Source organism: Sinohyriopsis cumingii, chromosome 6, assembly GCF_028554795.1.
Source record: "Sinohyriopsis cumingii isolate HCF-2022 chromosome 6, ASM2855479v2, whole genome shotgun sequence".
Classification (NCBI taxonomy): domain Eukaryota; kingdom Metazoa; phylum Mollusca; class Bivalvia; order Unionida; family Unionidae; genus Sinohyriopsis; species Sinohyriopsis cumingii.
The window spans coordinates 56,699,341-56,710,056 of record NC_142966.1 but is presented as its reverse complement, the minus strand read 5'-3'; the positions used below and the strand labels follow the sequence as shown (position 1 = coordinate 56,710,056).

Below are 10,716 nucleotides of genomic sequence, written 5' to 3'. Positions count from 1 at the left end.
ATATGATTAATAAAGTATATTCTGTCTGACGCATACACAAAAGCACCAAATACAAGTCATAATTTAAAAAGACTGGTATTTGAAGTGCTAATTCGTCCAGAAGAACAATTAAACGAAATGAATGATTGGTTTTAAATGGAGTGGAAAAGTTATTAAATAGCTATTAATACACTTTAATTCAATCATACTGTAAATTAGCCAATCATAATTGCAGTGTATCCATCCGTGCAATATTGCTAATTTACTCTGGTTTGATAATTTTGAAGTTACTACTAACGGGTTTAACAGGGTGAAACATTAGTCATGCATAATTAATCAACATAAATATCTACCTTGTAATATTATTTATGGTCGTAATTTTAGAGAATTCAAAAAGATGTTTGGCTTCCCTTGGAACATATAATCAATAGCAAAGATTACTTATCAGCTATTTAGAAATATCTAACTATTGGCAACTAACATAATACGTCCGATCTTGCGTGGAAATGGATATAAGATTTGAGATTATACATACATACATATATACATACATACATACATACATACATACATAACATACATAACTACATGCATACGTTGTACTTACCACGAGCCATCATTTTAAGTTTTGCACCCATATCTGTCCCATCATGTCTCCTGGGGTAGGTTACTGGGCTCTGATTTTCTGTACAGTTCCTTTGCACCATTGTGGCTTGGGTTCCATTGGCAAGCACAGTCTTTGAAATTTCAAATGTGATAGTTAAAAATAACATAAATGGCTCCTGAATCAACTAAAAATTAGTTGATAAATTATTCACACAAGATACACAATTTTATTTTTATATATTTAAAATGTCATCGTTATATACAGTGAGAGAACAAAGATAGTTCATTTCGTTGGGACTATATATACATCAATGTGTATTTCAGCGAAAGAAATAAAAATGATTTGAAAGTTCGGAAATAATCAGGAACAGAGATGACGAAGAACGAATTGTAAGAATAGTCTAGTAACGGAAGTTGGCAGGCTAGTTGTTGTTCGCACAATGTATTTGAGACTGCGGTAATGTTGTGAATGCATCGGCTATCATGCCTCGCAAGAATCAATATTGGGGATTGATATATAAAAGCTATTAAACATATTAATCTGCAAAGATTATTGGATTATTCCTCGTTTCTAATCTAATTTATGAAACGAGCCGGATCGGCCTTTGGGGAGTATAAACTTGGAACCATTTGAAGAACCTCTCACATTTCGTTTAAAATTAGCACCCTTGTAACGGATCTTTCTTAAATATTAGTAATTGGAAGTGCCTTTCGAGCACATTACGTTGCTTTGAACATAATTGTATATCGCATTACATAACATTTGTTGACATTTATGACGCAAAATTGTGTAATATTTATAAATGATAGTGTTTGCAGTGTTGATGTTGTGGGAAACACCGAAATGCAAAGTGGGCGAGTAAGCCCCATGAATTTCGAGAGAGAGAGAGCACACTATCCAAAAGTACAAACATCATAATTTATGTGTTCTATACACCCTTTGATCAATAATTAAGAGTATGTTAAAATTAGGTTGTATAAAATTAAAGTGAATGCATTTCAATTTGGATAGATAAGTGTTTTAATTATTTTCATTAACTCATAGTATTTGTGTCGTGATTTTTTCGTGCTCATGCGTTTTGATATGCTCTTTGTGACGTCTTGCTTTACAGGAAAAAATACGTTTTGAATTCTACTTGTTTGTAACAATAATAAACGCCAGACCGCGTCCAATAAGTGAACGACATACTGGATTATCCCATGCAATGCATTTATATAGAACGTCATGAGTATATACTAATGAAAAATGTTATGAGTCAGTGGTCCTAAATAAAACAGATACATAATACTTACAAAGCATGTAAACCTGTATGTGGAATGATCATCGACTGTACTATCATTGTTGTAAACCACAACGTAAGTATGCAGGCTAGAAATAGATGCAACGCACCATGCTACACCTCCATCTAAAAATAAATTCAGGATAAATGGAATATAGTGGAATGTTCATCTAAATATCGCTTGGCAAACATACTCTGCTTCAAATATAGTATTGATTTCTCGGAGCATTAATTCCACATTGCAATATAACTAAGGATTGGCCGATATCGCTTATTTTGATATTTATAGAAAGTTAAAAAGATTATTATATATATATATATAAGTATATCCATGCATTATAACTCTAGGTTCAAAGACTGAGAAATGAGGTTTGTTAGCTCTGTGATGACATGAAATAATTCATTGTTAACCATATATTAAAATTTGCATTGCTAAGTGTTTTAACAAAGGTATTACATAACGCAAATATACTTCATTAAACGTCTTATCAAACTTCTTTATGATATTTGTATAAGTCATATAATTAAATTCCATTACAATTGATACTATATTCGATTTTAAGTAAGTTAATGCTCCAACCCATACTTGAAAAAGCCATTCTCTGTGTACATTGTGTATAGTCGAATGTCATCGTCTGATTATCGCTGCAAACATTCCACACATCATCGCTGCCTGTGCACGATACGGTGCCATCTGCGCCATTGTAACTATAGTCGAAGTTACCACGAACAGCTGCAGGGCAATCCTGCTTTGCATCCGTTTCATTACCTAAAGCGCAAAATGCATGTAAAATCATTGTCATTTATTGTTCATATGCAAGTTTATCAAAAGCGTTTATGAATTAAATTGTATTTTATGATTGCAGCGATGCTCAACAGATCTCCATCGCACGATATATATATATATATATATATATATATATATATATATATATATATATATATATATATATATATATATATATATATACCATTAAAATTGTGCAAAAACTGAAAAAGAACGCGGTAAAAATAATTTGATTTAGTACAGGCGCATAGATTAAATTCATCTAAATTGAAAAGGTTAATATTTTGTCAACATTACGCTCAATATTTTAGAGGTATCAGTTGTCACTGAGACACAAACTTTAGAATATATTGAAATTATTTTGCATGATCAGCGTCATACCTATTTTGATGACTACATGAAACTGTTCCCTGGGCTCAATGCTTTCGCTGACACATATTTCGCTGATAGACGGAGTTGTAGAATTGCTCGTTAGTAATAGTCTTTCCTGCCCTGCTCTGTCTTCTTGTTCTTGAAAATGGAAATCAATATATTTTATCTAAGGGTAAATGGAAATATATAATTTCTTTAACCAGTTCAGAAAAGAGAAGATAACTGGTAGAGTAGTATCGTGGTATATTGGTCTGGTGTTACATGGAGGACAAAAAAAGAGAAAGTTAATGGATTGTTTGCATTTTTAGATTACTGAACTATCATTATAACCGGTTTTCGAGAATGGTCAAAGTATTATGTAGGTATATACTAAAATCTGTGTGGTCTTATAATTTGGACAGAACAACACATATTTTTTTTTCATTATAACTATGTTTAACAACACGCAGATTACCTTTGAAAATATGTTTATAAGTGTGATCTTATAACATAAATGTAACGTAAAAGATTATGAAATGGCTTCAGGGAATACTTTAACGGGCTCACCTGGTCTAGAATGTTTTGAAAAATATTTGTAATTCTTTAAATCATCCAATTATCTATTGGTACCGTGCACTTAAATTACATGTATAGCACGATGTTTATATAAAAAACGAAAATCTAAAAATTATTTAAACAAAATACTGTATTGCATGGGCGTGAACATCCTTTTTTTGCCTCACTTTTTTATTCTAGCATATAATTTATTACAGTTAAAGAGAAGTGCACATCTACATTGAATGTATAGTAGGTGTGACTATTTAAGTCATTTTCGAAATATATTTGGTGAGTATTGAATACTTTGTTTTGACAGAGGAAGGATATTATGAACTAATCAGCTAGGTTGGTAAAACACATGTAACTTTATAACCCATCTTTCTGTGATTTAGATAATATAAGTTGTTTCCTTACCGTGCATGAGATAATAGTACAAGGATACATTGGATAACTTCGTAAATTTCATGCACATGTACACATAGTAAGGAATGGTATCACTTATCGTGTCAGTCAGCCTGAAACGTACAAACGAGTACTTGCTATACATTAAATGACTTTGGTAAGTAAATTGCACGAATAGCTCTAACATAACTCATTAGAAGAAGACGTATGAACTAAATATCACTATTAAAACTGTCTTGCTGGAAAAGTTCATTTTCACTTTGTTACTTGATTCCGACTTGCAATGTATATGCAAATTATAAATGTCAAAGAATGAGTGTCTCTCAATGTTATTATTACCAATATCTTCTTTATTTTATGACTTTCTTTGTCAGCTCTCATAAATATTATTTTTAGATTTTGAAGAAAATTAACATGTTACTATCAGGTTAAATAAATATATTTTTATTGGATTTATAAGTTCAGAGCACACGCTTCTATAAATATCTGAAGCAATTAACAAAATAGCATGTATATACATATGGAACTTACTTGAGCACTACGTAACCATATCTTGTATAGAGGTCTTTGCTGAAGCATTCCCAATTATGAAGTTGTGTAGAAAATGTCGCGAAAGACCAGCCATGCACCGTATCAGTAGTAAATATGAGTTTTCCTTTGTTGCTGTCATACCAGCTCGACGATTGCAGTTCTTCAGGAAACGTGCACCTGTGTTCATCTTGCAAGAACATAAAATCATTTGTTATAAGCAGCTGATAAATCGAGTAATTGATTTATTAAATTTTGTAAAATATTCTTTTGTTTCTACTGTTATGTAATGCATGTGTCCAATATTTTGCAAAACATGTTATTTTATTCAAAACTACGTCTCCTGAAGACAATAAAATACAATAATTTAGGATAATGTGCTGCTTTTATATTTTAATACTGTTTGAATTGCGCTTAATTCAGAACTGCCAATGAGACTTTTTGTGTTCCGACTTATTTCGCATCTCATGCTGGAAAGCGAAAGTTCATGTTTAGATAATTAAAGCACATATCTCTTCTTTGTATTTATGCAACAACAGAAAATTTCAAAACGAAAGATAATACATAATTGCTGGGACAGAAGTAGATTTCATGAAATATATATTCCATAGCATCGTTAGATACAGTCTGAGCTTCCTTGAAAATCATGACCAAAGAAATTCAGCTCAACTGAAATTATTTCTCTCAGGCAACCAAAGCAAAATGGAGTCTAATAAATTGGTGTTTTGTCAGTACTGGTAAATATGTATTCGAGTGAACACTGTAAAACGTTTCAGGAATACTTTTTCTCACTCATTTCCTGTATTATGTTAGGTTTAAAAAGACATGTCAGCTATATAACTGAGGGAAAATATGCATGTTGTTAGCTTTCATTTTGTAACAATGTGAAGACTGAGTCGGTCACTATATCATTGAATATGACATTTATCGGTTATAGCAGATTTGCATGAAAAACGAGTGTATCCTTTACTGGAAGCATCTTAAAACCAACTAAACGCTATTTTAATAAACATGTTTAACGTTGAAAATATGGAATAAACTAAATATACATTTAGACTATTATGGTATTTAAATTTGAACTTCCCCTAAGATATCTCTAACACGTCAATAAAGATAAAACTATTTGTACAAGACACACCATCCATTTTATATAGGTTTAAGACGTATATATTACTTCTGAGGTATGATCACATAACGTTCTTGAGAAGTCAAGAATATGGTGTTCCTTTCCTTTAAAATAACTGTGTACTTACAGCAGGTCTCTGAAATAAAAGTGAAACTTTAAATTAGTAAATACTGAATTGAAGCGGATTTCTCTTGTAACATACAGGCTTAGACTAAATATGCTACAAACAGGTTTAAAATGAATTGAATATGTTCTATTCCATAAATATAAATTGAAAATAAAATTAAGTGATTAGACTACATCCGGACATTTATCATTGCTGTATTGAACTTCTTGATTTGTGAACAAAAGACGAGAAAATAGTACACATGAATCATTATCTTCATCCTATGTACTTATGGACCTTATCAAAACCTTCCGATTTGTATAAGTGTAGGATGCTCATAAATTACTAATAAGACAATTAAAAGAGAGTATAGTATCAATAGTCTGTTAATCATTTGCTGAATGTAGCTTGACTTGAATTAAATGTTTACTATATGATATAAAACTATGAAGAGTATATCAAAGTTCTACAAATACGTGCTCCTGTACAATTAATGATTATGATAATTACCACTGCTCAACAATGTAACTCGTCCGCCTATCGCAGAACCATTGTTAGCTTTTGGAAAACCTGTAGGCACTTGTCCTTCTGTGCAGTTTCGTGGAGCAATAGATGCGCTTTTCCCGTCGGGAGATATCGCCTATTGATAGGAAATGAAGACGTATGCTCTACAGTGCATGCAATATTTAGGTTACGTTTGAAGTCGACATACCTTAATGGTTGTAAGCTGAAGACTCGCTTTGGAAAAGGTTTTACAATACGTATTTATGCTATGCAAATAAGAACACATTTTCTGAGGTGAGGTGTTATAATTGTCTACCTGAGATTTTCAACAGTTATATTAAATAACGATTATTTGCATCTGAATATGTACATTAATTATAAGTATGTTAAATATTACCTTCTGGAAACCAATAAAAGCCTTCATCTCGCTAAGTGTCAAGACATATCATTTAATTACTTTGTACAGCTGAGTACTTACAATATTGAAAGTAATGATTACTGGAAACTAGTACCGTCGCGGATATAACTCATTCGGAATTGCTAACTATTACATAATAACCAGTGCATCTACTCACAATGCATGCAAACTTGTAAGTCGTTGAATCATCAACTGTACCATCGTTGTTGTAGACCATAATGTACGTATAAGTGCTTGCGACAGATGCAACACATGATACCGATCCACTCTCTGATAAAAGAAAATCTCACGTTTCATTTGTATTAAGTTAATAATTAAAGCTGGAAATCAATAATTTGTTCGCTGATATTATTTCTTAAAAATAAATTTGTCAGGAATTGTTTCTGAACTTTATTTTATTGAACCTATTATCAATAAGAATATTTTTTGCGTACTTGATTTTTTAAAATAGAAACCTGAGAGTCAAGTGTGGTATATGGGGAATACTTTATACATTGACTTGTTGATAATAATTCAAGCTAAGTGTTCATTGTGGGCAGAAAATTTATCAAATATAGTTACAAGATTAATAGTCTTACTGTTGTAGAACCATTTTTTATGGACACGGTCTCCTTTGTTTAAAGCATTAAAAAAATGATAAGCTGGAAACTATATTACTTACTGAATGCACGGCCGTAAATAAATCAATATCGCAACTAGATTTTAACCAATGCTAACAATTAATATCATCGTACAAAATATAGCATAAATATAAACGTAGTTCGTTGCTGGTGTTATGATTAACGCGAACTCTCTAAATACATGCTACAAAGACTTGGTAGAACTTTACAAATATATAAATATAAAACTGATATGAAATTTTATCAAGTGTAAGTGGCAAATAGGGAGCTGGACAATTAATTGTATATCCACGCAGTTCAGTGTATTGTATCAATTACTAATCAATGTTGCTCACTTGAGATTAATAATTGCAATGTGCGCAATTTTCTTACAACAGTGACATATTACATCATCATACTTACTTGAATACGATATTATCTGACTGCATCTTGAATAGTCGAATGTCATAGTATCACCCTTGCTGCAAACGTCCCATAGGTCATATGTGGCGTTACAATTCACAGTCCCATTTGCATTGTAGTACACATAGTCAAATTTCTGACGGATGACATTTGGGCAAGTCTGCTTGGAATTTGATTCAAACCCTGGTACGAAATACAATTTTATTTCAATATACAGCACATCCCGGTATGATCTCAACGAGCTGTGGTTTATATAATTTGTATAGGACATTTAAAAAGTTTGTTAAGGCATTCTCACCTATATAAATTACGATGTTTCTTGCTTATAAATTAGGGGAGGCAGATGATATTTGACTGTTCAATAAAATAAATATTATATCAGTTTATCAAACAAAATGGTAAACAGGAGAATACTGCCTCTTTTCATAATGTTTTTATGTCTAAATTTTGCATTTATACCTGATTTCACTAGCACATGAAACTGTTCCAATGGTTCTTTTTCGCTGGAGCATAGCTTGGAAACATCTATATTGGAAGCATTGGTAGTGAGATATATTCTCTCCTCCCCAGCAGCTGACTCTTGCTCTATATTCACAAACGTTGTAACACGATTAAAGCGACACAGAATTGAAAATAAACATTTTTCGAGGAGATATTTGATACAGTAAACTAAAGTTTACTAACGAAACTAAATAGTGGATATGTCTTGTTGAGGTCAGCTTGGTATGACATTTGCATTGCTTAAAACAAGGTCACATCAACTGGTCTGAGATAAAAGTGAATTTTTCTTTCACTGAGTTATGATAATCGTGACGCAAATAGATCCAATGGTTAATTGTATAGACGAAAATGCAGTGTTAAAATATTGTTTAAAAAAATGATAATATAGAAATTATATTACTTTGGCCTAATCATTTTACTTCATGATATAATAAAACTCTATGCAAGATTAATCAATCCTAACTTATTCACTGTTTCAGGAAGTTAAATTCTATTAATATTTACAAATCAAAGAGTTTTTGTTCAGTCTTAGTTTATAAAATACATATAAGTTTAATAACATAATATTCAGACACTCACCTGATATGAGATAGTAATAGTACGAGTAATCGGTAACTTTCGTTAGCTTCATACACATGTATACGTAGTAAGGTACGGTGCCACTGACTGTGTCCACCAGTCTAAATAATAATAATAATAATAATAATAATAATAATAATAATAATGATAAGAAGAAGAAGAAGAAGACGAAGCAGAAGAATATGAAGAAGAATGCGATGATAACCAAATACCAACGAGAAAGATGGCTATAGTAATATCAACTAGAAAACAGGCGTAAACCACATACGATTTGAAGTAATGAAAACTGTCGCAAGCCTCAAATTATGTTTCTTTTTCTTCAATTAATAACATAATTGTTGACAAATGAGACAAATAACGTTATAATTTAAATAATAAAATAATATCTGGGTATAGTGTTTTAATGCACCATTCGTGTCGTTCTTGCCTAGAGCGAAAGTGTTTTATATAATTACCTAAGGACCAGATATCCCTTAGATGAGAACATGTCATCATTAAAACATTCCCAGTTGTTCACGGAATGCCCGAATATTTTGAATGTCCACCCGGACATAGTCTTGTTTGTGAAAACCAGCATGCCCTTAGTGCTGTCGTGCCATGAGCTGTATTTAAGCGCATTCGAAAATGTACATGGGATTCTTGTTGTTGTTTCATCTAAGAAGAAAATAGACTATTGTTATGCTTATAATCTTTAGTTATGTTGTGTAACTTGTTGTTCAAGCACGATAACGTATCATGTTACTATTCAATGTTTCCTGTTGTTTGTACAGTATGACTGCATTAAAGCATTAAACGGCAAGATAATATGGATAATAAAAACGCCGAAAGTCAAGTTGGATGATAGCATTTTAGCCACCGGATACATAGTACTTCTGTCTGCACGTAAATGACAATCTCTAACCAAAGCGAACTATCTTCCCACTCATTCATTCATATATATATATATATATATATATATATATATATATATATATATATATATATATATATATATATATATATATATATATATATTGTTAATTAAATCCCAAATAGTTCTATAAAGGTTATATCTCAAGTCCGAATGTATAGAGTCTTTCTAATGAACTCCAGTCGTACTCCTAACGAATTTTAATATTTAATCTGCTGTTGTGCCATTAGTCTTGAATGTGCTAATGTGCCAATAGAAGTGATTTATCACAATGATAAAATCCAATACGTCATTGAATATATTAAAAATATATCGCTATAATACCAAAATAGTGATTTAATCGGAAGATATTAAGCAGTTTGTAATTTAAAAAAATAACTTTTTAAGAGTCCTTTCAAATAAAAGCTGAACACAATAAAAAGACTGACACAACTATGTATTGTAATACTAGTATGATTAGCATTGCAATAATCATTTATTAAAAAAAGCTTTGACACAATAGTTGAGCCAGGATAAGGGCCATAAGTTCATTTCCAGCGTATTATAAGTGGTAAAGAATCTTTACAGATACCAATTTTCTGTCATCTAAATGGAAAGTTTCATCAAACTGGTGCAAACCATCAAACTAAAAACACTCAAGCAGAAAGTGTTGCTAAGGCACCTATTTTTGAAGAACTATAAGACCAAAAGTACAGAAAAAATGAATATCATAACAAAACAATATACTTACGGCACGTTGCTGAAAGAAAATGTAAATGTATTACGAAAAAGCTAAATAACATTGTGTGCATGCATATTATAACAAGAGAAATAAGATTACGAGTTTTTATAAAATTGATTTACGCAATTATATGAAGGGTTAATGTCGAAGAAATTACTTATTCCAAACTTTTTCTATAGAACTATAGTACAAATAACTTCACACTAAACGGTTTACAATCTAAACAGTTCAGAGAGAAACCAGGAAAAAGTTACGTTTCCTCTAAACAGCCATAACAGTGCACTCTTTGCTCCACTCATAAAAGAAAACACTTTCGTACAAGAACTTAATCTGCGTTT

The 10,716-nt window shown here is 31.4% G+C and overlaps 2 protein-coding genes across 2 annotated transcripts; both read right to left on the bottom strand.

The window, feature by feature from the left end:
* Window positions 1–563: 563 nt before the first annotated feature.
* Window positions 564–4,623, bottom strand: LOC149796997 (uncharacterized). Its single transcript, XM_089960688.1, has 6 exons — window positions 4,495–4,623; window positions 3,976–4,076; window positions 3,034–3,162; window positions 2,452–2,634; window positions 1,879–1,991; window positions 564–716 (listed from the first exon to the last, which is right to left on the bottom strand). Exons 2-6 carry the CDS (start codon window positions 4,031–4,033, stop codon window positions 564–566), a joined length of 636 nt encoding a protein of 211 aa, XP_089816814.1. The 5' UTR covers window positions 4,034–4,076; window positions 4,495–4,623.
* Window positions 4,624–5,661: 1,038 nt separating this feature from the next.
* On the bottom strand, window positions 5,662–9,395 carry LOC149796996 (uncharacterized). The gene is made up of 7 exons (XM_089960687.1): window positions 9,203–9,395; window positions 8,748–8,848; window positions 8,127–8,252; window positions 7,668–7,850; window positions 6,803–6,915; window positions 6,234–6,363; window positions 5,662–5,753 (listed from the first exon to the last, which is right to left on the bottom strand). The coding sequence occupies exons 1-7, from the start codon at window positions 9,322–9,324 to the stop codon at window positions 5,662–5,664; spliced, it is 867 nt and encodes a 288-aa protein (XP_089816813.1). The 5' UTR covers window positions 9,325–9,395.
* Window positions 9,396–10,716: the final 1,321 nt, after the last annotated feature.

Excerpts from the sequence above, each read along its gene's own strand:
- LOC149796996 (XM_089960687.1), bottom strand. The coding sequence starts at position 9,324 with ATGCTGGTTTTCACAAACAAGACTATGTCCGGGTGGACATTCAAAATA. Across the intron at positions 8,253-8,747 it reads CTATTACTATCTCATATCAG|AGCAAGAGTCAGCTGCTGGG; the intron begins GTGAGTGTCTGA and ends TTGTGAATATAG. Across the intron at positions 7,851-8,126 it reads TCATGTGCTAGTGAAATCAG|GGTTTGAATCAAATTCCAAG; the intron begins GTATAAATGCAA and ends ATTTCGTACCAG.
- LOC149796997 (XM_089960688.1), bottom strand. The coding sequence starts at position 4,033 with ATGTGCATGAAATTTACGAAGTTATCCAATGTATCCTTGTACTATTAT. Across the intron at positions 3,163-3,975 it reads GTACTATTATCTCATGCACG|AACAAGAAGACAGAGCAGGG; the intron begins GTAAGGAAACAA and ends TCCATTTTCAAG. Across the intron at positions 2,635-3,033 it reads TCATGTAGTCATCAAAATAG|GTAATGAAACGGATGCAAAG; the intron begins GTATGACGCTGA and ends TTTGCGCTTTAG.